This window comes from Crassostrea angulata, chromosome 6 (assembly GCF_025612915.1).
Source record: "Crassostrea angulata isolate pt1a10 chromosome 6, ASM2561291v2, whole genome shotgun sequence".
In the NCBI taxonomy this organism is placed as follows: Eukaryota; Metazoa; Mollusca; class Bivalvia; order Ostreida; family Ostreidae; genus Magallana; species Magallana angulata.
The window spans coordinates 60,323,769-60,351,629 of record NC_069116.1 but is presented as its reverse complement, the minus strand read 5'-3'; the positions used below and the strand labels follow the sequence as shown (position 1 = coordinate 60,351,629).

The window sequence follows — 27,861 nt, the reverse complement described above, 5'->3', positions numbered from 1 at the left end:
AATATTTGCTCCAATCCATTTCTTCAGTACATGTACTTCTACAGGTTTGAACAGTATTTAAAGTAAATGAAGATTTGATTACCGTGAATGATTTATTTGAAGTAACCGAAGAGTTTGTATGATACTGAATAGTGTGAGGTAGTGACTTGGACTCTATGATACATATATACAGTACATGGAGTAGTAAATGTGTCTACTGATACAGAATACTCTGAGGAACTAGTGTGTATAGGTATTATAATATAGTGTGTATAAGTATTATAATATAGTGTGTATAGGTATTATAATATAGTGTGTATAGGTATTATAATATAGTGTGTATAGGTATTATAATATAGTGTGTATAAGTATTATAATATAGTGTGTATAGGTATTATAATATAGTGTGTATAGGTATTATAATATAGTGTGTATAGGTATTATAATATAGTGTGTATAGGTATTATAATATAGTGTGTATAAGTATTATAATATAGTGTGTATAGGTATTATAATATAGTGTGTATAGGTATTATAATATAGTGTGTATAGGTATTATAATATAGTGTGTATAGGTATTATAATATAGTGTGTATAGGTATTATAATATAGTGTGTATAAGTATTATAATATAGTGTGTATAGGTATTATAATGTAGTGTGTATAGGTATTATAATATAGTGTGTATAGGTATTATAATATAGTGTGTATAGGTATTATAATATAGTGTGTATAAGTATTATAATATAGTGTGCATAGGTATTATAATATAGTGTGTATAGGTATTATAATATAGTGTGTATAAGTATTATAATATAGTGTGTATAGGTATTATAATATAGTGTGTATAGGTATTATAATATAGTGTGTATAGGTATTATAATATAGTGTGTATAGGTATTATAATATAGTGTGTATAGGTATTATAATATAGTGTGTATAGGTATTATAATATAGTGTGTATAAGTATTATAATATAGTGTGTATAAGTATTATAATATAGTGTGTATAGGTATTATAATATAGTGTGTATAGGTATTATAATATAGTGTGTATAGGTATTATAATATAGTGTGTATAGGTATTATAATATAGTGTGTATAGGTATTATAATATAGTGTGTATAGGACCAGAGACGGTGTCAGTTAGTTACTTTGGTAGGTCGTCCAGCCACCCGATGGTGTAGATGTCCTCCTCAATAGGACGCTCCTTGAGGGCGTTGTGTCGCAGGTTCAGACACTTCAGGTCCTCATTAATGAACACTGTCTCCGGCAAGAACTCCAGGTGACAGTTGGACAGATCCGCCTTAGAGGGGAGCTTTGCTGTAGCCTATAGATTAAAGGTGAAACAAAATGATCAATTCATTGAACCACATGTCCATTAAACCACCTACAACCAAAGAGGTGGACGAAAATAAAAACATCATTCAGACAACAACAAAACAGAAAATGGTTCCCATGAATGAAATGACATTGAATCTGATAATTTTCTTATAATAAATGTATTACATGTATCAGTTTAAAAGGAATCTACTGTACTAATAATAATAGAATGTAACTCTACTAACAATAGAAGCAAGCGTTACTCAAGTTTCGGCTCTGACCTTTTTGGTTTTGCGGAGCCACTTGGAGTAGTCTGTGTCACTGTCGAAGGACAGGTAAACAGAGCGGTCACCCTGCTGGGTGGAGGTGACCTTCAGACAGCGGTCGTGACCTTTGACCGTGACCTCCTCCACCTCACCCTTCGCGAGCTGGACCACCGTCGGCTTGGTACTCTTGCTTTTGTCTGCAGAACAAAGAAATCGAGTCAGGCGTGGTGCATTAAAAAGCTTGTTATGGAGCTACAACATCAATTGTAGGGATCAAAAGCCCCCCAAAATCACAGTACTCCACAGTAAATGTAAAACCTCTTAGGTCAGCAATTTATATCCCAGATTTTTATATATAGTTATTTTGAGCTTATAATTTAAGACAAGTTAATATAATTATCTATCTTGATCTTTTTTTTGACTATGTATTTAACCTGAAAATAAGTCTTTGATATTCTTTTAAGTGTTTTTTCTTTGACTTGGTCATCTTTATCATTGACAGTTAAATCAAATTTCTCTCTCTAAAGCTTTTATTGTAGATACATGTGTTACAGTACTATATTAGATGTTGCTATCGAGATATTCTCACTTTCTTATGAAAATATAGAGATATGTATAGATACTCTTTGCCTTTTAATATACCGGTAAATACTAGATATTTTAAAATCTTAAATCATCATAGTATATGTACTAATTCTTTGCTCTGGTGACCCAGACATCCTTAATTCTTTGATAATACTATGATACTAAGTCTTCTCTACTTTTAAATTGTTATAGATGACACCTCCATCTCATAGTACTGGACATTCTATAGCCCATGTAAACACATTCTGGTAATGCTACAGATGCCATTATGCTATATATACATCAAATAATATCATAGATACCCCCTCCCCCCCCCCCACCCTGACTCCTCCCCCTCCCCAAGACAAGTACAGCAGTGACTCTGACCTCTGTATATAAGTAGGCGTGTCCCCGACACCACACACAGTCGTCTGACCCACTGGTGGAGTAGCTTCCCCTTTCGTACGTATGCGTACCTCGTCAGCTGGTTCCGGGAGTACGTACCGTCTGACATCGGCTTGCCTGGAATATTTAAACAATTAAAAGGTAGTTGAAAACTGGACAAACTAAAAGGTAATTGATATTTGTATTTCAAAAAACTGATATTAAAATCGGCTGGGTTAATACATGTAAAAGGTCAATAAAAGGACTAAGTGCGGTTTTATGCAATTTTTGCCCCCCAAAATCAAAGTTTTAGAAAGAGCTTTAAAATAAGATGAAAGATAGTTAAAATCATATTGGAAATGTAGGTGTAAAAGGTTATCACCACAGTGACGTCATAACATAGAAATGACGTCATGAATATTGCATTATTTTGATAAATTGATGTTTTGTAGCAAAATATGGGTGTTTTCCGATGGTTTTTCGACTGGGAAACATCGAGCGCAGGCTTGCTCAAGTACCATTTTTTAGTATAATATGTATAACTATCTGAAGGAAAACATATGTTAAAATTGCACTTGAGCAGACCTGCACTCTATACTTTCAAATGCAAATTATAGAGCAAAAATGAGAATATCTTCATTTGTTTGCAAATTTGCGGGAATGAGGTCATTTAGGTGATGTCATAGATAAATAGCGAGTGAGCAATGATGACTAAAATCAAGATAAAAGTTATAGGCATCCTCTTTACAATGATTTGTGAAGATTTCATTTTTATACGATACTATTTAAAAATTGGTTGAAATCGGGGGCAGATATTTGATCATACCGCACATAGTCCTTTGGTTATTAAAATCTGGGTTAATAAAAGGTCAATAAAATTTGGTCAGTCAAAAAACTGGTATTAAAATCTGGGGCAATAAAAGGTCATTAAAGTTTGGAAAATTAAAGTTCATCAAAATTAAAAAATATAAAGAGAAAATGAATCAGTTCGAAAGTCTTAAAATTAAAGCACACAGATAGAAGTCTGACAATTAATATAATTTATATAAGCATTGGTTTTGTCTAATTGTAAATTAAGTCTGTACAGATAATTAAAAAGAATATATGATTTTAGGTCAAATATTGAATTTAGTTTAGGATCACATTTACTGATATTTAAGCCTGATGGCGAGACTAGACAAGTGTTGTCAACAATGAATTCAGTTGAAAACCAACACACACAAAAAAGCAATTTATATGTTTATAAAAAAAGGTGGTCTAGATTGAATTTTTCCATCCTAACCATCAACACAAATTTAACAGAAAACAACATCTTAGCATTTTCCATAAAGATGCATAGCATATAGTTTATATATCTGCCATGTTTTTTGTATATTACCCAGTAGATTTATTGTGCTAGCTGTAAAAACTGTGACAAATAGATTGTTCATATAATTACAAGTTAATTACCATTATTAATGAAATTAAACATTGGATGCAATCTTTGTAGAGCAATGTAAAAGTAAATAAGTGTAACGTTTATCAATAATTAACGTCACAATGACAGCTAATTAATTACACATACTCATCAGGTAAATAAACTGGTTCACCCTAGTCCCCTGAAAAACAGGCCGTTCATTTTGTGGTTTGAAAGACAGAATAATTTATGAAATTTCAAGCCCATGGGGTGAATTTATTTCCTACATTTGTACGTAGGTTTACATATATATATATGCTTATTGCATTTAATTAATTCCATCAATGGATGTTATGAAATGAGCGTACTAGGTTGATTTATTTCAGATGAAATGTTGTATTATTTATGTTAGTATACAATTTGGGAAAATAATGTAAAAGTAATATTTCCTTTAGAACAAGACAGATTCACAAAGTCTGATAAAGTCATGATAAGATCAAGTTAATAACAGGTTGAGAATAAATAAACTGTACGTATACCCAGTAACTGTTCATTAAACTTTAAACATGCACACAACTATAAATTACGACCCCAACCCATTTGAAGCAGATATATAACCGCCATTTTAACCAGATCTAAAGCAAACGTACAATTAATTACATATCAAATTACAATAATTATTACATAATAGAAATGGAATGAAATTGCATTCTTTCATAGATAAAATCAGTGGCTATATCTTATTGATGACACGTAAACTAACACGTAAATTAAAAAAAACATAGCCTACAGCTACTGACAATATCACTCACGCCCAGATAATCACCGATAATTAAAGACCCAGTACTCTACATATACCTATAACATTATACCAACATCATTGTAAGTGCTGAGCAGTTATCTGATAACAGCTAGGCTACAACATTACACAGTACATGTACTGGTGTACAGTAGTTGTAACGGTACATAAGGGGTCCCTGTGTTACAACATTACACAGTACATGTACTGGTGTTATAGTAATTGTAACAGTACATCAGGTCCCTGTGTCATATCACTAATGGTTGACATTGTAATTATCATCTGATGATTGAGGTCAAGAAGTGCTTAAGCTGAAATCAACACATACTTGATAGTGTACAAGTGAGGACTTATAAATCATTTCAAACTATCGGTAGTTGTTTTATAAATAACACACTACTAGGTTAAGGATATCCCTCAAACTGTACAAATTGCTAGGCTAGGGGTACCCCTCAATCTGTTTTTACTTATTACATATTACTAGGTTAGGGATTTCCCTCAATTTGGTTTGTTATACATGTACAAATTACTATGCGAGGGGGGAATCCATCTTTTCCAAGGTATTTCTGGAGTAATCCTCCTTGTGAATAGTGATAATAACTATCATATTAAAGTTCAACATAACCACATCAATTATTCTGCTCAACTGCTTTTTATGATCACATTTAATTCTAATGCAACTATAAAAAGTCAACATTTTTAAAATAGCTCCTTCGTTATTTCTTCTTAGTTGTAAAAGCAAAGAGACATGCATGGTCTCACAACACCTCATATTTTATTGTTGAGAAAAATATCTTGTTTCATAAAGAAGGCTGAAGTGTCATGAGAAATTCAATGAAATGTAGTTCACAATTTCTATGTACAGAGTTGACCCGTGCGTTAAGGTCCCAATGATAAATCGGTGTTCGTATATCCAATTACAACAAATACTTTAATAGACTGAGACATAATTTAGATGGATCGGAACAAGTTTGGTTTACATGAATTTTGAACATTGTAATAAATTGTCCAATCATTCAGGGTTTATGTTCACTTATTTGTCTTGTCACTGTGGTACTCATAACAAATTGTTCATCACAAAAGAATTGGGACATGATTAAGATATATATCTGTAAGTATTTCACAATCGTCACTCACAAAATATATCGTTACATTGCATAATATATCTTGAGCAAGTTACAAGGGTATTTTAATCAATTATTTGTTAATATATCGATAAATTCATTCATTTCTTTTTTGGTATCTAATTTCATTTTAAGCAAATCAGTGGAATGCTTTATTGTCATGGACATTAGAAACAATGCCCCCCCCCCCCCCATCCTAAAATACACAGGGAGCACAAAATATTTCTTAAGAATAATTCTATAGTTGTTGAAGGTCTTCCCTATCACTAAATACCTGTTTATTTTTTAGCGCTACCAAAACTACTGATTCAGAAATAGTTTACAAACAAGAGATAAACAGACCATATTTACGAGGGTCCATTTTATTTATGTTGCATTTTCTTACCAATCAGGCCTCATTGAGGACATTTTTTATGAGATGTTTTATCTGTCTAACGACCCTGGAATGGCATGTAGTTGATCTAGATATGGATGGTGCCAGGGCTCCGCTGGAACACCCCTATACCTAACAGGACACTTCCTCTACTCTAAAACCCATCAACCAGCGCACAAAGTGGCCAGCCCCAGCCTTATCTGGACTCGAATATTTGTCCCGCTGATGCTTTTAATGTATAGCTCTTAGTTCAGAGATTGGAGCGAGATCTGACTGCGTTATGGAGGACCACTATCTACTGTTGTCTGTTAAAGAAGTCTTTACTCATATGTAGACTAATGGAGGACCACTATCTACTGTCGTCTGTTAAAGAAGCCTTCGGTTTACTCATACAGAGCCTGATAGAGGAGCTCTTTATATTTACTGTTGTCCGTTGGAGAAGCCCTAGCTTACTGTTATAAACACAAACTGATTGTGACAGGACCGGGCTGATTGGCTGATGTGGGATGAATCAATTTATTCATGACCCTGTATTTTCACTCTTAGCTTATAAAGTCCCAGTCCATACATGTATTTGGAAAAATCAACATAGACAAAAAAAACAAGCGCCCCTAATTAAAGGTAGTCCTCTTCACTGAAGTGTGAAACTGACGCATCCTGACAGACATGCAATTTATTCATGACCCTGTATTTTCACTCTTAGCTTATAAAGTCCCAGTCCATACATGTATTTGGAAAAATCAACATAGACAAAAAAAACAAGCGCCCCTAATTAAAGGTAGTCCTCTTCACTGAAGTGTGAAACTGACGCATCCTGACAGACATCAATTCAATGTAAACAGCTTAATTATTGCTGTACTGTAAAATTACCATGTCCTCTTAATGTTTGATTTTAAGAACGATAATAAAGTGCAACCCGGAATAACAGGATTTCTGTATGTTTGGTAACCTGCATAACCACTTAAAACCTGAAATCTTAACTTAAAAACACCCAGGATGATCTCATATAATGTTATGAGCACCTGTCAAATAACCTAACAGACTGAATCATCGTCTTACCTGCATAGAACTTGACAAGCCAGGAGAGGTCGGGACACAGCCCCATCTGCTGAATCTTCTTGGTGTCCTTGTAGCCCACGTTCTGAAGGTATTCATTCTGAATGGCCAGCGGGCAGTCAAACGGCTCCAGCCTCCGAATAATGTCCCCATTTAACTGAATGTGCATGGAGTTGGGGGGTCGCCCGCACTGTAGGCAGAGTTTGTGGGCGGAGGTTGACAGAGTACAGGGGAACACTTTAGACACCTCCGAGTCCGGCTGAAACACTCGCACGAATCCATTACTGGTGTCCTTCTCCAGCCACTTCCTGTCCACCTCGGTCTTTGACTCGCGTAGCTGGCCCTTGGACTTGTCCCTCTCCTGTTCCTCCCTCTCCGAGACCTCCATGTACAGATCAGCGATCGAGTCACTCAGGTCCCATGTGTCGTCATCGTTCTTGCCGTGGATGGATAATCCGACACTCTGGTGAGTGAGCCCCTGGTGGAGGAACTCGCCCATACTCCACCAAGCCTCCGCTCCGTGATACTGAGTCCCGTACAAACTCGAGCCTGACTCACTCTGTGGCTGAGTCTGAGCTGTGCTGTTGCTGGAGATCGAGTTGAGACTCTGGTGCCCTGTCAATGGCTGGTTGTCGGGAGGCATCTCCAGCATGACATTAGTTCTGAAATCCAAAATGGAGATAAAAAGATTACTTTTACCTGGAGAGAAACAACAATAGGACGTCAATCAATCATACCACTACAATGACAGAGTAATGAATTGTCGGTTGACGATTTACTCCGCTGACAGAAAGCCGTGAACTGATCGTTCATTAAGGAGGAGTTACGGCCTGTACCACTGCACATTTCTATGCATTGTGCGCACATTATACAGAACCCGTACTTTCCACAGATTTCACCAGGAAGCTACGACCAGAAAAATTGTTGATATATTCGTTTTCTGTCAAAATGATCTTTCTGCCTCGTTTGTTTACAAAAAAAAACTTCAATTTGTCTCACCAGAGGAAAAGATTCATCAAGAATTAGCTTCAGTAACCGGAACAGTCACAAATTACAAAACAAATGATAACAAAAGTTCTTTCTCAAATTCTGAATCAATTGCTCTGTTTTTTTAAAGATTTTAACAGTTCATGCTTAAGACTTTATTCTATATTAATTTCTACATGGCAAACGAATCTCTATATATTCAGTAATAAAGTTAACATATTACACATCATTTACATTCTTTAGTATGAAATGAAAATCAACTGAACATTTACTTTTAAAGGATCTGGGGCAGGACAATCGATGTCACATTTTTTACATTTTTCCCCAACAAATATTTCAATGCTAACTTTATAATTGCCATATAAAAGTAATCCCGGTCCAATCCATCAGTTTTAATAATTCTACAAAATATGACTTCTCATTTTCTTTGAAATTATGATATATGGCTATGTACATGTATATGACTACCATTAAAACAGCAGGCGAAAGAGCGTGACTCATTTTTTCAGACTCTATTAAAAAGTTTCTTTTGTGATATGGATTCATGTTCATTCAACGCCTCATAAACTCCTAAAGACACCGCAGAAGACTTTTAGATATACCCTGAATAAACAATATCATTCTTCAGAGAAAATTGCAACTTATTTACCACCAAGGCCTCAATATTTAATGTGACGAAATATTTCAATAATACCCCTTTGATAAATGTCTCTATATCGATACTTTAAACATTAATTCATCTTGAAAGCTTGTAAATATATAATGAAAACAGCTGAGTATTAATTCACTGCAACACTTTCTTTGTCAGTCTGAGAGAAAATCTTATTAAAATTGAAGATAGGGATTGTACCCAATGTAAGTACGTTAAGTCGAAATATATTGAGTCTTTTTCAACAGACTCAAAATGTGTATTGAACAGTCTATTCTGTTCCTAAGAAGGCCAATAGCTTAGTAATCATGTTGACAAACTGTGACAGGCGAGTTTAAAACTTGATACTTCCTACTCCAGGTCTCTCCGCACATATCAGGAGAAATCTTTAAACACAATGAATCCACAACAAGAAACTCGACACTCTCTCTGTCTCTGCCCCTTCAATGAACTTCTAGACTACTAAGACTGAATGGACTTCCCTTCCACTATGTTTACATGCCTAAGGTTTAACACAAAAGAAAATCAAACTCAGAAGAGGTATTATATTGTTAATAGATAATTAGAAATTCAAAATAAAAAGGTATACTGTTCTAACATGACGGGATGGAATAACTTGCACCAACATAAATCAAATGTCTTTGCGGGTCCTTAACAGAGAGAATTACATGTCATGCATACTGTGCCAAAAAAATCTTACTTTATAAGTTTTAAACTGTTTAACTCTCTTCTATTAAAAAACATGTAATCAGAGGACTGCAGGAAGAAAAATTGTTTTGCAAATGAAATAGATCTAGAAACCAGGATCACTTTCCCCATCAAAAAACTTAACAACATTCAAGTACACCGATCACAGACTATCGGGTACTAATACAGTTGTTCATAACGAACCACAACGTTAAACCATGACCAATCATTACATTCAGCCATTAATATCCAAACGTTTCAGCAAAACAAAACATACAAAATCATGTAAGGCAAAAGATCATCTTGTGACAGCAATCAAAAGACACAAGTAACCGCAACTACTTTAGATTTAGAGAGAGAGTGCTATCCATACCATCACAAATGGATGTACTGTAGTTTGATCAACAGGGAGAATACTTACTTTGGGAAGGGGAACACGATTTTCGAGAACTGTGGGGCCTGGGTGGGGGCCTCGTAGGATGAGTCCTCCAGTCCCACCTCCACCAGGCGGACCGTGTCTGTATCCTCACTCATGTCTCTCCCAGAGAACGCTCACTTACTGACCGGAAAATGTCACCAACACTCCTCCATGAAAAAATTCACTTACTAACCTTAACTTTCATTCACCAAATTGTCGCTACTACTTTCAGACTACAGTCATAAACTCAGTGTCTGTATTCACCGAATAGTAGATACTATCCCAACGGTAGTCACTGAATCACTGTCTTCATTCAGGAGACCTTCATCTCGCTGACTGTGGCTCTATTTATGACGTGGTCAGGCAGCCAGTGTCCGATAGTGTATGGCTGTTTTTACAGTAATCCTAATCCGCTGATCAGCAGGTACAATGGGATCAGGGCGTCACCAATACATAACGTAGGTGTCCTAAAGTCTTATCAAAAGTCTGACACTGTATCTAAAGACCTGACCAAAATATACACAACCTCTCACAAAGCCGGCCTACCTACAGGCCAATCAACCCGAGGATAATCAGTCACGAATTATCTCCTTACATCAACACTAAAAGTTTTGTTTATCCTGGCTGACTGCCGGCGACTGGGGAGTGAGATTCTGTCCCCAGACTATAGCAAGGGCTGGTCAGATTCTGAGAGATTCTTGCCCCGGACTTTGGCCACCAATAAATGAGATTCTGGCCCCAGACTTCAGCAGTGGTGGAATAGGTGTACACTGTACACTTCAGTCATCAGGGACGGCGATTCATTGTGTGGATGGAGCAGCCAACTGTCAGGTACAGAGGGCTCCAAAGACTCCCACCGACTACAATCACCCAGCAAATCCCACTCAATGAGTCCACAGTATTTAGGGAATAAAAAAACACACGTTCACTCCAAATCACAGAAATATTCAAATGTTCCAGCCGACTTCACAGAGAGTGCTTAGAAGTACTAGAGTATGACATCTTTGTGAATCTGTTTAAGTTTGACTTCACTTCAGTAAGCAATGGCCAATCCCACAGGTAAACCACATAACAGTAAATTAAGTATCTCTATCCATAGGACCCGACAGGTGTTCAACATTTAGACATGTAGACAAAATCCTCAACATGCAGCTAACGAGAGGTTTATTCATCCCTCTCTCTCCATATCACTGTCAATAGGAACCAGTGATGCATGCTTATTGATTGCATTATCCCCTGATATAAAGGAATTGTCAACACGGTCCTTTCTAATTTGTTCGCAGATCCATTCACTTTATGTAACTTGGCTCCACAAGGAATAGTCCGGGCATTTAAAGCCAATTATCGTCTAGTTTCTCACACTTAAAAAAAAAGGTTATAACCAGGAACCCATTTTAATGCAGACCGAAGAATCTACATAGCCAGCCTTTACTTTTTTTCACATGCACAATAACAATTTTGTTGTGCATACAAAACAGATCAATGCCAGGCAAGAAACCACAGGAGCTATACAAGAACATTCAATTGTGACTATACTTCATCTCTGGTCTAGAAAAGTTGTCAACATGGCGATAAATCTCATTGCCAGGAGCCACACTTAGACCAATCTCCTATTGTCAACTACCAGAGAATAGCTGGCCATTCAGTGCAATTAGAGACCCATTATGGCTGATAATTTTGTCACCCTCTATTAGTCTTGGGTCCAAGGGAAAGAATTGGGAAAAAAAACCTGGGAAATGTTCATGTTTTTAACCTTATATATAAATAACTTATAAATACATGGTCTACCACTTAATACTGTAATATTTACCAAACGGGCTAAACAACATTTTATGTTATTTTCTAATATATATTAATATATATACGTAATTATTTCATAGTACATTCTAATTCTTTATTTTGTTTCAATAGACTATTTTCCTCTCTTTTCTAACAACGTTTGTTTTATATATTTCACATATACACACTAACAGTACTGTATATACAGGGAGACAGGAGGACCATCAATGGAAGGACTGGTTGACCATAATCAACCTTTCCAAAGTCAACAAAACTAAATACTGCTGAATTCAAATGAACATTAGCTGTAACAAATATCTGGCATAGAGTTTTGTCACATTAAGTAGTAAAGGTTTTCACCCGATGTATTTTTCTTGTAAAACTATAAATCATACTAATTGCCATTAGCTGTAACAAATATCCAAAGAGTTCAGTTTAGAAACCTTTAGTTCATACTTTACAGGTTTTCACCCAATGTACTTCTCTTGAAAAATTAAACCAGATATTAATTTGCATCATCTACAATGCAAAGTGCTTATAATTTCATTTTGATATAATATTGTGACATACATACTGAATGCACATAAACCACATCAAAGATCATGGCAGGGAGCATATCAATCTGACTCAGACTCTGTACTGATTCATCTTTTTACCAGGTTTACATTGGAATAGAGAGGACCACAAGGAGTATAATATTCTTTGACAGTCTGTGATATGTATAACATTCCAGGCTGTATTCAGTGAAGGTATGTGATCTACATACATCCATTGTATATTCCCCCACCCCTAGTTCATCAGGATGAATACCATGACACAAGATAGGTCTGCATTAAATCACAGGGTTACTTTCCCAGTATGCACACCTGTTACCATAAAACTACTCAAAAACTTCTGAACCTACAAAATGTCTGCACTTATCTAAATGATATTCTTGAACTAAATTAACTTAATTATTACACAAACATGCTGCAAAATATGTAATAAAGATGAAAGTTAGCAATGATTAAATTTACCTGTAACTCCCAATCAAAAAAAAGTTGCTGGTTACTTTATGATTTTGCCTTTCTCCCACCTGAAGTAATTAATGTTATATTTTGTCTTGATTGGGGTGGTCAGGAATTTATAAATACTCTGCCCTCCTCTCAGTCAACTGACCCAGAAACATTGGATGATTGTATCAGGTACATGACAGCCTTTATATTCCTACATGTATTGAGTCCAGATTTAAACAAAACCAAGTTTGATTTGACAGTTCATAACCTGGAGATACATCTCTCCATACCGTTCAAAAAATCACTTATCCAAACTGGTTGGCTTAAGTAATGGGATCATGCAAGCTTGAGACCGGACTGAAGTGCTATGATTATAATTGAGCGGAATTGATCCAGTTATAATTATGGGTGACAGTTATGTATCAAAAGGCCCCTTGGCTTTAAATATTAACACAATGCGTAGAATCCTTGGGAAAAACTGCTTTAGATAGACTAAAGTTGTAACTATTAAGTTTCAAGGCAAGATCAGATCTGGAGATTTCTCACCTTACCAGAATTTACGGGGAGATTACAACAAGTGGGGTGTAATGACCTTTAAAACATCAAGAAATTTAAGCTTACATTTAGGAAATATTAAATCCCCGGAGATTTATTCCGATATTTAAGGTGCCTTACTGTGTGCAATACACTGCTTTGTTTCAGAGACACACAAAATTAGAAACACAGAAGACTGTGTTCTAGTAATTTCATTAAATCACTCATTGAGACTTCCTTATAATATAATGCATATGGGTTGTCTATATTCTATGCAATTTAAATGATCTCAAAAATCAGATAAAATTACTTTTCTCCAAGCCAAACTGTGCAATTAATTGCTTTTCAAAAAATAAACAAAAATATTGTACAAATATTATACAAATGCAGTACAATGAGGGATTTTTTTTTCTTTTAATAAAAAAAATCCATCCCAAAATTGATCTGATCTTGAAATTAAAATGAAAATACAAATTTCAACTTGGTATCAATTTTCTTGATTTATAAACACTGTGCAGACTATATTCTTTTTATGCTTATAATGTAGAACCCATAGTTTATTACCTACAAATCATAAAATTATATTCCTATCTATCGTTATCCTTTGGACGATATATAGAATTCATATATTATTCAAAGAGGACAGTTCTAACACCTCCCCAGCAGGCATTATTATATTGATTAATATTCTGTACGATACTTATCACTTGCCATTATCAGGTCCAGCACAATATCTTGATTCATATGCTGTACGTATTGTATTGTTTACTTGCTAAAATTCATATGATTTATAAGCAGTTGTAACGTACCCGGTATGTACATAATTATAAACATATCCATACACTCTATCTCAATAAAGCAAAAGCACACGTCATTACTAGTAAAAAGGTTATACAATATTGTACAAAAAATATTATTCATAACTGCACATTCATAGGAGGAGAGACCCTATAAATCAATAAATCAAAGTTATGTTAATAATAATAGTTATGGTAACACATTAATTGGATATGCGAAGTTTGACATTCCCGTTTTTTACCAGCCTCACGCAGATACATTGCGACATGGCACATGTTTGCGATTATGAATGGCATATGAATGGCAAGGAGTTGAACTAACTTTAACATTGAAGGACGAGTCCAGTAATATTTTTGTAAATACAATACACGTAGACATTTATAAAAAGGACAGATAAGTATAAAATGGAATTCATCCTCGACTAAATTACCATATTTGCAGATACGCATCGATCTGACAGTTCCATTATTATGGCCTTGCTCTATCAAAAGCATAAGCAATGACAGTCTATTATTTGTTAAAAGTACAAGGTTTTCCGGAATATTTTTATGCAAATAAAATTGTAAGAAAAAGTGTCCGGCAGATACCTGTACAATAAACATTTAGAGGATGACTAGAATGCGTCTCTTTCCTGTATAAAAACATCAGACAACCTCTGCTTTACAATTTTTAAGAAAACATTAGTGTTAGCCACATAAGCTATATATATACTTATCCTCACCTCAATGTATAAAAGTGTTGTACTTTATTGCAGTTTCATAATTACCCCATAAATGAAAAGTTGCAATTTTGAACACTTTGATTTTTTGTGCAAAACTGCATAGAAATTAGCATTCTTAATTAAGCTTCTCTGATAAGCTTGAATAAGCTGTATAGCTGATATAAGTTATTAAAAATATAATCAGATTCAGGTTATGTCAGCCTGCTTGGTAAATGGAATACAGACTATCTACTACATATACTTGTACTCCACAAATAGTTTGTATCGAGTCCAACATTATTTCAAATTCTTACATTAATTCTAGATACACCCTAAAGAACTGCATCATTATTACATAATAAAAAATTTAAGAAACAAAAAACTAGTAAGTACTTTTCATCTTGGTTACAACGAAGTTATCCATCGCGATTAAACGGTACATCAACATAAGGAGTGGGCCGCGGGGACCTGAGTACGTCTGGATCCTTGGATATTCAGATTCTATCCAAGAGAGTGCTGTTTTCTGAACTAATCCAAGTCACCAAATTTGTTTTCAATAAAACTCTCACATCCAATAAAAATCTATGTACATTATCTGTAAAAAGACTGTACAAAGCCTAGCTGTCATCAAAAACAAAGTCTGTACAAAAAAATCTGTAGAAAGCCCCATTTAAAAAATGTCTCCAGACATTGAGATGCTCTGATAAACTCCACCCATTTAATTAAACAGTGTGTTCCTAGTGATAAAAGTGACCATTATTGAGTGTATGTCTTCTGAGTGGAAAGGTTCCATTAGATAATTTGCACATCAAAGTTGTCAAATAGTGAAAGAAGAATGGCAACCCTGGAGTATTAGACAGATTTCTTTCATGTTCAGTTTTTTTCTTTTCTAATTTTAAGTTTGTGAAAAACCGTGTACCTGTACTTCACTATGCCTTTTAAGGGCTTTACAAAGGATTAATTAATTAAATAAACAACAAACAAAAATCCTCGTAACTAACTGATTTTTTTTTTCAAATTTAAGAAAAGTGGCCAGGATGCTTAGATGCAATGTATTTATTCAAAATTCACAAAAATTTAAATATTAAATATAAATCTTCCATAATTTTTTTTTCACTATAAAGTTTTTAAATTATGTTCTATTCATTGCCTCAGCTATTCCAAAGTCACTATAATTCTGTATTCTCACAAATCAGGACTTTAAAAATGCTGTACATAAAATATATAAGTATGTATATCAGAGTTCTGTAGAGTACAATTTATACAAATCAATTATCTTAACTTACCTCCCTTTGATCACTAGAAATCCTGATTATTGATAGTTATTTAATCACATAGTTATTGCCTTTAGCGTGGATCTTTGTCATAATTAACCGCCTTATGCCGATCTAAGACAATAAGTGAAAACCAGATAAATGCTCGCTTACCTATAATAATAAATGGAGTAATACTAAATTACTCATGTAATCCAAAGATCAACTTTTTCTGACATAATCTCTCGATTCTAATCTGTACACAAAAGACAGTTTTCATTGACTAAGGCATTTTCTTTTTATGTCGAAAAGTCAGCCCCCTGATTTAGCTGGCTCATGGATTACGGATTTTATCCGCTAACCGTCTGTGGGTCAACAAGTGGTTGTTGAAACTGCTCATTTATATGTTTGCCCTGTGTCAGTGTTAAACCTCAGCCAAACATCGGCAGCCTTCTTCTAAGGAAAATGAAAATTGATTGTTCTTTTATCAAAATATTTGAATCGCTTGAAATTGCCCAGGTATTTTAATAGCTCTGAGATATTTCAATATTGAGTAGGCTTAAGATTGGATGTTTCTACAATTTATACACTGGATCCAAGATCACTTGGTACAAATTCTAACTTAATACCAAGTTCCTGTGATATTAAGCAAATGTACACAACTTATTTTATTAATAAGTCTCAATTTCAGCATGAAAAATTCAATATTGTGTCACCTCAACACTCAATATTAGTTTCTACATTGTCAAAATTATTTCAATTTTAAAGTATGTAACCTTAATGTGAAATTTTACTCTCTTTCCAAATAAAAATTATGGATTTTTTTTTATCAGCTCAAAATTGACATTTAATTTCCCTTAGATTCTGCATGATTAGAAAGGATCAATGAAAGTACAATTCCAATAGACGCCGCCTTTTTGCTGTGGAAAACCTATTTTAACTTATGGGTATAAACTCATATTTGTTCTTCAACCTACAGGGTATTAATATATAATATTAATATCACTGTAAATAAAAAAAAAATTGGAACTTTGTTCTATTTTTTCCAAGATGTGTATCAATAAATTCTAAATTAATCTGTATTACTTGTACCCATGTTTACATGGACACAAATAGCTCATTACAATACCACAATAGGTTTAGGCTCTAGAAGCACAAGAAAAGGTTTTTTTCTTAAAGAAACTTCCAAAATATATAAACTAAGCAGACTTATTAGAACCTTTAATAAAATGCCACTCCGTTCAAAGGGAGACTACTAGCAAACAAGATTTTTACCTGCAATGATGAAGCACACCTGAACAAAATCCATCTATATTGGTTGAGTATCAGTCGTAAATGAGAAAAATAGCCAAATGTAATCAACGAGCAGTCAAAATTCACGCTCCAGTTCTGTTCCTATTTCCTACACACAATAAGCAGCAGTGGACATCGGGGTGGACTGTATTATACACCTGTATTATACACCTGTGTTACACAGGTAGAGCCGGCCTGTAATTAGAAGAGTGATGAAGCTTGGAACCTGACCAGTGTTACACCGTTACAGGTAACCCTGTTTATACTGTCCTATTGGCTACTGTTGATCTTACCGGCTCTCATCACACAACTTGAATCAAGGGCCACTCTTTGAAACAGTTGCCACAAAGACATTGTCGTTTCAAGGTGTTGTTGGCAAACAAATTAATCATCAGTGGCCCTCCAGAGCTCTCAATTTGTACTTATCATTTCAACACAAGAATTCATCAATATATTCTCTACTCAAAATAAAGGACATTTCAAACTTCATTTTATCTTTAACCTTCAAACATTTCTTTAAGTTGAGTTGTGCAAAGACTGGCATTTATAATACATCTGTCAAATCCTGAAGATAACATTCCAATCAAATTCCACATGACTTCATGTCTAAACAATGTGCAAGTGTAAATATTGAATTTAAAACTCTCCAATTTGTTGCCCCAAACCATTTTCTAGCTGTCCACGTTGGAACATTGCTGTATTTTTTTGTCATTATATTATTCACCCCACTTTAATTTAAAAAGTCTGAGGTAATGAAATATTTTAGAAGATTATTGATAGTGTAAATATATACAATAAAGTTGCAATTTAATTTCTCAGAGGGCTAAAATGACATGCAATATTGTTATCAGTCAATATGACACACTGCAAACTTGACATGAAGTGAAAACACTGATTTATTATTAACCTTTTCCACGTAAGTCACCCTTTTTTGTGCCTGTCCTAGGTGGCTTTCAATTACAGAAGATCCCTCCTTTACACATGTGTATCCTGGCGCCATGGGTTTCCGATAGTCGTACACTAAACGCTACCCCTACTGATTGTCTCTTTAGTTAACTATTTTGTAACTACATCATTTCCAACCTCAGACATAGCATCCAAAATCGCCGATACAAAATCAAAGTTAGTCTTCATCATATGCAATTTCTAGTTAAAAATAAACTGGATGCCGCATTTGACCAATGAAAATGGGCGTCATGTGTTTCCAATAGTATTAATAATCAACATTTTTTTTTTAAATAATACTTACCATAAATGTGACATTACCTTTTGAATATATTCTATAATATTTTCAACTGTTTTCTAAGCCTTTTATTTCAATTAACTTTAATTTTCTAAATTAATATTTAATTTTCCCCATAACTGCATTTTATCACTTATGATGATTACAATACCATCTTATGTTTGCATGATACGTTTTATTTCAGAAGAAGCTTAATTAAGCGCTCCTAGGATTGCAAAATACGAAAACCCTGTGTGCCTAATAAATCATGGTTTTGCCCAAACTCCTGGGCTGCGTTTTACAAAAGAACTTACGACTTACGACCAAATTAATGAATGTTTATTAATCACAAACTAATCAATATTTTATTGTAATAGTTGTAAAATATAATTATGGAAATCAAAATGGATGTAAATGAATGGTTGATATAAATTCTGTTCATCAAAGACTGCTCCATTAGACTGAAAATATTTACGACTCTGTCGTAAGTTCTTTTGTAAAACGCAGCCCTGGTCTTCTGTTTGTTTCTACCGCTATGGCATCCAGATAGAAAAAGAAATTAATAGAAAAACTATACTAAGTCATATGATAATTCAAGCATGTAAATACGTCATCAGAGGTCTATTTGGCCGGACGATTAGTAATTTTAGATACTGTGATATTACAGTTAGGATTTTGGGCAATTTAAGGGACTTTAATTCAAGTAGTACATGTCGTAAAAATTAGTTTTTTATGAGTCCCTTTAGAAATTGTGTGATTTTAACCATTTCACGCAGCATAACCTTGGTAGTACCGGGTACATATGTATAAAGGCGAAAGAAGATTTTGTACGTTCGGTTTCACATGTAAATGAAAAAGTGATGTCATTTTGGAATGAACTCATGCGGCAGAAATCAACTATCGGAAACACATGACGGCACGATACTGATTCCACAATTCGGTCATTTAGTATTCAATTTGCGAAAATACAAAAATGCAAATGTCAAATATTTAATACGCCTTAATGCTTCATACAATTCACAGCTGTCAGAAAATTATCAGCAAGATATTAAAATATGCCAGATTGGAAGTAGATATTATTTCTTATATATCATAGGGAAAAACTTTGAAAAACTGCATTTATGTTATTATAATAGACAAATCAAACGTTTATTTAACTCATTTTCAACATACTGCTAGGGGACGTTGCCACCCCCCCCCCCCCCCTTCCCTAACTCACTGTACAGTCCATATAAAACGGACCAGTTATTAAACAATCTAATAATCTCTCCTCCTCTAAATATTCAAAGGACAATCTTATTTATAAGATCTGTGGCTACACATTAATGTACTAGTAATTCCTTTGGCTTTATGCATATAAGCATTCATTTTTAAACATCAATTAAAGTTATTTAATAAAAAAAAACATGCACACAGAGAGAGAGAGAGAGAGAGAGAGAGAGAGAGAGAGAATGAGAGAGAGAGAAGCATAGAATTGAATGTAGAAGGAGGAATAAGGCATATATGAGAAAGAAAGAAAGATGAGAGAGAATGAGGCATAGAATAGAGAGACAGAGAGAGAGAAAAAAAGAGAGATAGGAGAGAGAGAGAGAAGTGGAAAAAGGAATGAGACATAGCTGATATAGAAAGAGAGAGAGAGAGAAGTGGAGAAGAATGAGACAAATAGAAATGAGAGAGAGTGGTCTATTACTGCTGCTGATTCATTACCAGAGCAAAGGGTAGGTAAGGTGTATACATGTACGTCATTATTAAATAACATTTGAACTAATTATATCTCAGATGTCATATCAATATGCATGATGCATTGTGGGTATATATAGGTATGATCTGCTAATAATTATTAAATCTGAAAGTTGGCATAAAGTTCAGAATATGAAGAAAATTTGCTTAATAGATCTGTACGCGTGAGGACTTATTTGCTAAGATCTGTGTGAGGACTAATTATACGTGGGATTTAAAACTAATTTCCTTCAGGATGTTGTCCATTTAGATTGTCTGAATCCGACTTTTAAAACATATGCAATTCACTGCTTTTAAAACTTATCTAAAGTTTAAGTGTCAAAACGTCAGGATTTTTAAATGAAAAGTGACACAGCCACACACCCAACTTCATTGATAGTCACAAAAAACTCTCATCTACATTAATGTTTTGAGGTGTTCCATTAATATAATGTACCACCCTGAATGTACTTCGTGATCAGCAGTTATCTCCCTTTCATCTCGTATAACATTCCCATCACATTTCAGTCTCACTTTAATACACTACAGTTCAGTTGCCAACAGAATCTATCTTTTTTTAAACCCCTTTAAAATACATGTAGTTGTTAGTTCCCTTAAGACCAAACCAATTCACAGAATAAACCATACTGGTGAATTTCTAGAAAAAGTTATCGATCCTTTAAGTAGAGTGATAATTCTTAATACAGTATCTGTAAATTATGTCAGAGATATCTGTCAGACTGTGGCTTAAAAAATATGGAAAAATCAGTTTCAATTTGTGTATTTTGAAGCATGCATGTTCAGATAGAAAATATATAATTGATTTCATTAAAACTACATTATGGTAAAAGGCATCAGTAAATGGCTCTGTAGAACACAGGTAGACCAGGGAACCTCAGAGGACAAGTACCTGTTATATACTGTAGAACACAGGTAGACCAGGGAACCTCAGGGGACAAGTACCTGTTATATACTGTAGAACACAGGTAGACCAGGGAACCTCAGAGGACAAGTACCTGTTATATACTGTAGAACACAGGTAGACCAGGGAACCTCAAGGGACAAGTACATGTTATATACTGTAGAACACAGGTAGACCAGGGAACCTCAGAGGACAAGTACATGTTATATACTGTAGAACACAGGTAGACCAGAGAACCTCAGAGGACAAGTACCTGTTATATACTGTAGAACACAGGTAGACCAGGGAACCTCAGAGGACAAGTACCTGTTATATACTGTAGAACACAGGTAGACCAGGGAACCTCAGAGGACAAGTACCTGTTATATACTGTAGAACACAGGTAGACCAGGACACCTCAGAGGACAAGTACCTGTTATATACTGTAGAACACAGGTAGACCAGGGAACCTCAGAGGACAAGTACCTGTTATATACTGTAGAACACAGGTAGACCAGGGAACCTCAGAGGACAAGTACATGTTATATACTGTAGAACACAGGTAGACCAGGGAATCTCAGAGTACAAATACCTGTTATATACTGTAGAACACAGGTAGACCAGGGAACCTCAGAGGACAAGTACCTGTTATATACTGTAGAACACAGGTAGACCAGGGAATCTCAGAGTACAAATACCTGTTATATACTGTAGAACACAGGTAGACCAGGGAACCTCAGAGGACAAGTACCTGTTATATACTGTAGAACACAGGTAGACCAGGGAATCTCAGAGTACAAGTACATGTTATATACTGTAGAACACAGGTAGACCAGGGAACCTCAGAGGACAAGTACATGTTATATACTGTAGAACACAGGTAGACCAGGGAATCTCAGAGGACAAGTACCTGTTATATACTGTAGAACAGAGGTAGACCAGGGAACCTCAGAGGACAAGTACATGTTATATACTGTAGAACACAGGTAGACCAGGGAACCTCAGAGTACAAGTACCTGTTATATACTGTAGATCACAGGTAGACCAGGGAACCTCAGGGGACAAGTACCTGTTATATACTGTAGAACACAGGTAGACCAGGGAATCTCAGAGGACAAGTACCTGTTATATACTGTAGAACACAGGTAGACCAGGGAACCTCAGAGGACAAGTACATGTTATATACTGTAGAACACAGGTAGACCAGGGAACCTCAGAGTACAAGTACCTGTTATATACTGTAGAACACAGGTAGACCAGGGAACCTCAGGGGACAAGTACCTGTTATATACTGTAGAACACAGGTAGACCAGGGAACCTCAGGGGACAATTACCTGTTATATACTGTAGAACACAGGTAGACCAGGACACCTCAGAGGACAAGTACCTGTTATATACTGTAGAACACAGGTAGACCAGGGAATCTCAGAGTACAAGTACCTGTTATATACTGTAGAACACAGGTAGACCAGGGAACCTCAGAGGACAAGTACATGTTATATACTGTAGAACACAGGTAGACCAGGACACCTCAGAGGACAAGTACCTGTTATATACTGTAGAACACAGGTAGACCAGGGAACCTCAGAGGACAAGTACCTGTTATATACTGTAGAACACAGGTAGACCAGGGAACCTCAGAGGACAAGTACATGTTATATACTGTAGAACACAGGTAGACCAGGGAACCTCAGAGGACAAGTACCTGTTATATACTGTAGAACACAGGTAGACCAGGGAACCTCAGAGGACAAGTAGCTGTTATATACTGTAGAACACAGGTAGACCAGAGAACCTCAGAGGACAAGTACCTGTTATATACTGTAGAACACAGGTAGACCAGGACACCTCGGCGGGCAAGTACCTGTTATATACTGTAGAACACAGGTAGACCAGAGAACCTCAGAGGACAAGTACCTGTTATATACTGTAGAACACAGGTAGACCAGGGAACCTCAGAGGACAAGTACCTGTTATATACTGTAGAACACAGGTAGACCAGGGAACCTCAGAGTACAAGTACCTGTTATATACTGTAGAACACAGGTAGACCAGGGAATCTCAGAGTACAAATACCTGTTATATACTGTAGAACACAGGTAGACCAGGGAACCTCAGAGGACAAGTACCTGTTATATACTGTAGAACACAGGTAGACCAGGACACCTCAGAGGACAAGTACCTGTTATATACTGTAGAACACAGGTAGACCAGGGAACCTCAGAGGACAAGTACCTGTTATAGTTGGCCTCAACAGACAACAAACTGAAATTGTCAACCAATGTTCTTGAGAGAACAGTGATGGATTTTATGTGATTTACAGTAATTCAATTCAAAATTCGTATGAAGAAGTTAAAGGATGGCACAGCTCTATACAGGAAGCAGTCTAAGCCCCTCCCCCCAGTCGTCTCCATTGGAGGCAACCACAGTTTCTGGCAAATTTCAGATTAATAATAGTCTTTCCTGAAATTTCGAGAAAGTATTAAGATTCAAACATCAAAAAAAGGATTTACCTTGCAGAAACTACTGTGTCAGAGTTTCTATCTTTCAGGGGATTCATGAAATAAAAGTTAAACCAACATTTGATTTCCCCCAGTATGAAGAGTCTATCAGATACTACAGTATATTGTATGCTTCAAAGGAAAGAAGACTTAGTAGCTTTAATGCTAGTTCAACGCATGTAGATTAAAATGTTTTGTGTAACATTTCCTATTGACATGAGATGGCGAGTACGTTTGATAAACAATGCAATAAATTGATGTAACTGCACAAAAAAAACATTCTTTACACAAGACATTTCCCAAAGATATTGACTGTTCACTTTGAAGTGTATTACAATATCAAAATTATCAACAGTCAACAATTATAAGTTTTTCGCAGTTGAACAAAACAAAAATGTTTCAAACTTATATTACACAACAAGAATTTTCTTTCTGTACTAAAGGCTATTTAACACACCTTCAAACTTTTTTCAATGAGATAGGGACCGTTAAGCACCTTGACAGAGAGAAAGCCTTACAGACAAAAGGGGCAGACACTTGTTGCAAGGCATTAAATAAATTCAAAGTCAGTTCTTAGCTACATATTACTGTTCTTCTTCTCCTAACATTAAAAACTTCTATGAAATCATGTCTCCAAATAACTATATTACATTAAGAAAATTGTGTTTCTCTACTTCAAAATTAATCAAACTGTTTGTTCACCCCATTTACTTTCTTGGCCTTTACAACTATATTGTACACTGTATATATTAAGTAAATATGTTACATGTATGTATTCTTCATGTACCTCGTGTACCATTATATGGTGCTGAGTGAAAATAAACTGAGCTGAACTGAACTAGTCTTAAGTGTTAATCAAACCACCACTTGCAGCAAACAGTCTAAACTCCAAGATACTAGTATGTGTTGCAGTCATTATCATTACAGTGACTGAGCTCCCACCCACCCGATGTAGAGACTCTCTGGGAGACCAGTCCACTTATCTCTTACCTGTTTGACCTGGTCAGCAAAGCAGACAATCAAAGCTAAAAGCAATTTAATGATACTTAAATCCAGTAAATTTAGCCTTCCTCAATTAACAACTTTACAGGAACCCACTTCAGTGAAACTGATCCACTTTGGCATCTTGATCAACTCTAACCCCATAAAACTTTCAGATAGTTGGCTGGATACAACGCCCAATCTTTACTTTATACAGATACATGTACAATGCGGATGGCTAGATATAAACCCTCAATCAGAGGAACCTCACTTGTTCTCAAATCAATCACTATTCAAGAAAAAAGCACTTTGTTAGAAATCATAAATACTGGTTAATTCTAATTAAAGGAACAATATGTACATTAACTCCGTGCCATGAGAAATAACTCTTACTGTACCATTCCTTCATAAATTGCTCATTTAAGATGTGAATTTTCTCAAATTGTAATCTCAGGCTGCAAAGTACACCGAAATTGGGTGCATTATCATATATAGGATTAAATTATTCCTGCTTGGGATATAAGGTACCATCATCCCCCTGTGTACAATCTTTGTCAGACTGTACGGAATGATCACTTCTTATCTACCCCATTGGAACCAACCTCCCATATGCTTACTGTCACTCCAGGGCCAACTCACTAAATTAGTCTTGTTCTTTATAACAAATGAATAATTCATACCCTATTCTGATTGGCTCCTTCACACTTTTGTGAAGGAAATCTCAACAATCACATTAACGCTTACACAAGCATCTTTAAACAACTGCAATGTTCTCACATTATCTTTGTTTTCATACCTCCACTGTCTCACTAATAAACTACAATAAATATACAATCATGTACATCAGCATGTCGAACTAAAATTCAGCAAGTTGGCATACAGTCAGTGGAAGTCAAACTGCAAGTAAATCTGACAGTGGGTTTTCAAAGATGCCCCATTGAAAGATGGAGAAGATATGCACTTTTAAGGTTACAGGTTCATAAAGTCTGTTAAATAAATTACTGTTAGATTATAGAGTCTGATATGTTAATTTAACTTTTTATGCATATCAAGGCCTACATACAGTTCAATGGTCGACTCGGATCTCATTTCCTCATCAGCCATATTGGGTCTATCAGGACAATCTTGCACTCGTTGCCATGGAATGCTGGATACTGGTTAACGTCCTGCAACAAAACAAGTGACTCACAGATCAGTCTCCAAAACTTTGAAATTCTACACTTATCTACACGGATCATCTTTATAAATCCATCATACATTTAAAATGAGGATGGAAATAATCGTGCCTGCAAATGAAAGTGTTCCCCAAGCTTACATGACTTCAATAGATCGGTGCATTAGATTACAGATTATCGGCACAGTACAATAACAAGTCATCCCTGACTAGACTGAAAGACCAGCATCTACTCGTACAAAGGTTTTTTCTAAAATCACAAGAAGTTGATTTACCTAGGGCACATCTGTATAATTTGAGGGAAATCATAAGATAATCCTTACATTATAATTTATGTGGCCTAGCTTGCAGACAGTTTAATTTCCCAGCCTTGTTTATAGAGTCCATATAAAGCGCAGAGATTTTTTTTTGTCTCACGGCTTTAGGGATGTTGTAATCATGCAAGACACACTCTATACAAAAATGTCATAGGTCCCAACCTTTTGGATTTAACAAAAATTCTATAAAAGATCCTACAATATTGTAGATGCATCAGGAGACTATATCCCCAACCCACTAGCTTATCAATGTCATTCTGATAAAACAAACTTGGTAATCTGACTCTTCAGTATGTTTTTTCTCACCCATTTTCTCAAGGTGATTGAATGACACTGGTTGGCATCCCTAAAAATGACGAGCTCTTTCTCACGTAATAAGCATTATAAAGGAAGCAGCACAACAGATTCATTAACCTATAGTAGTAGAACATTCTCTGACTGTTTGGAAAAATAGGACAGAAAAACATAAAATATAGTATCACTATTATAGGCATAAAACTGATATGTGCGAATAACTGCATGCATCATTGCATCTTTGAATCAATAGACCAATAAAGAAAATAAAGGAGTTTCTGCAAGTATCATGAAGACATTTACTTCTTTTCACTATTGCCTTCACAATGCACACAGTCAATTAAGCATTCACAAAGTGCATGAGATATGTGCTTCACTTCACATAAAAGCGCATGATTTCAAACTTTATATTAATTTTCCTTTTTCAAAATCCACTTTTTATGTCTTTATCTCAACAATCATTTTGTCAGCTATATACAGACATCATTGTTGAACTGTTAAACATTTACACAGCAATGTTTTCAACTATTGTGTTGTACTTAATTAGTATAAATTGCAGGTACTTACTTGTAGGTACTGTTTGGTTAGTCAAACACTGGCAGATAAGTTCTGAAGTCACACACTCATGTGAGGTTAAGGAATCAAACTTTAATCCATTCCTAAGAATATTGGTGACTATTAAAAGAAGCCACAGCAAGAAGTTCAGCAAAAACTTTAAACGAAAAACTTTCAACTTTTGTATTTATTTTCCACTAAAATCCTGTTCGCTTTAAGTCAACATCACAAAAGATTTCATTTAAATTCCATGGCAATACAATAGATTTTTTTCTGGGTTTCCGCACCACACCGATTCATATATTTCTCCATTTACACTGCAATATCAAGTATGACACAGGTGACTGGATGAAGGTATCACATTCACTCAGGTGTGACCACACTCAATAACGTGTCTGAAAATGGAAAAATATTACAACAGATAAAACGGATGCCCTATAGCTCATCCACTTATCCCATGGAATGTTAGATAATGTATTAAAGGATCAACTGTCATCTCCAGTAACATTTTGTAACAACTATTGAACCTTGATTAGATTAAAATAAAGTTCCACAGTTAATTCACCATTAATGTAAACTGTTTGTACAGGGAGTTGAAATTACATGTTCTCTAGAAATAGATGCACATGCAGGTTCTATGGAAAAACATGCATCTGCAGTGTTGGTCATAAACAGTCATTAATAATGTTAATTACTGGTAATTGTCGATGTAAAATACTAGTATTCCTGGTAATATGTAATTTATTAAGTATTTTTACAACTCTCCATATATTGTTCTGAAGTGTGCATATTTTGTGCTTATAGCCTACTATATAAGTATATAAATGCAATAGTAAAGTTT

General features: G+C 35.2%; 1 protein-coding gene across 2 annotated transcripts in view; it reads right to left on the bottom strand.

Moving 5' to 3' along the window:
- LOC128187837 (PH domain leucine-rich repeat-containing protein phosphatase 2-like) overlaps positions 1 to 27,485 on the bottom strand; it is a 35,355-nt gene extending 7,870 nt beyond the window's left edge. Inside the window, exons 1-6 of one of the 2 annotated variants that reach the window (XM_052858462.1) lie at positions 27,033 to 27,485; positions 25,744 to 25,846; positions 7,267 to 7,925; positions 2,519 to 2,653; positions 1,583 to 1,764; positions 1,133 to 1,308 (exon numbers count right to left, since the gene is read on the bottom strand). In XM_052858462.1, coding sequence (XP_052714422.1) covers positions 1,133 to 1,308; positions 1,583 to 1,764; positions 2,519 to 2,653; positions 7,267 to 7,925; positions 25,744 to 25,784 — 1,193 coding nt within the window. In that variant the 5' untranslated portion in view covers positions 25,785 to 25,846; positions 27,033 to 27,485. Of the gene's footprint in view, positions 1 to 1,132; positions 1,309 to 1,582; positions 1,765 to 2,518; positions 2,654 to 7,266; positions 7,926 to 10,007; positions 11,522 to 25,743; positions 25,847 to 27,032 lie in introns of those variants that run through there. The other variant, XM_052858461.1, reaches the window with a different exon arrangement.
- Between the last annotated feature and the right edge of the window lie 376 nt (positions 27,486 to 27,861).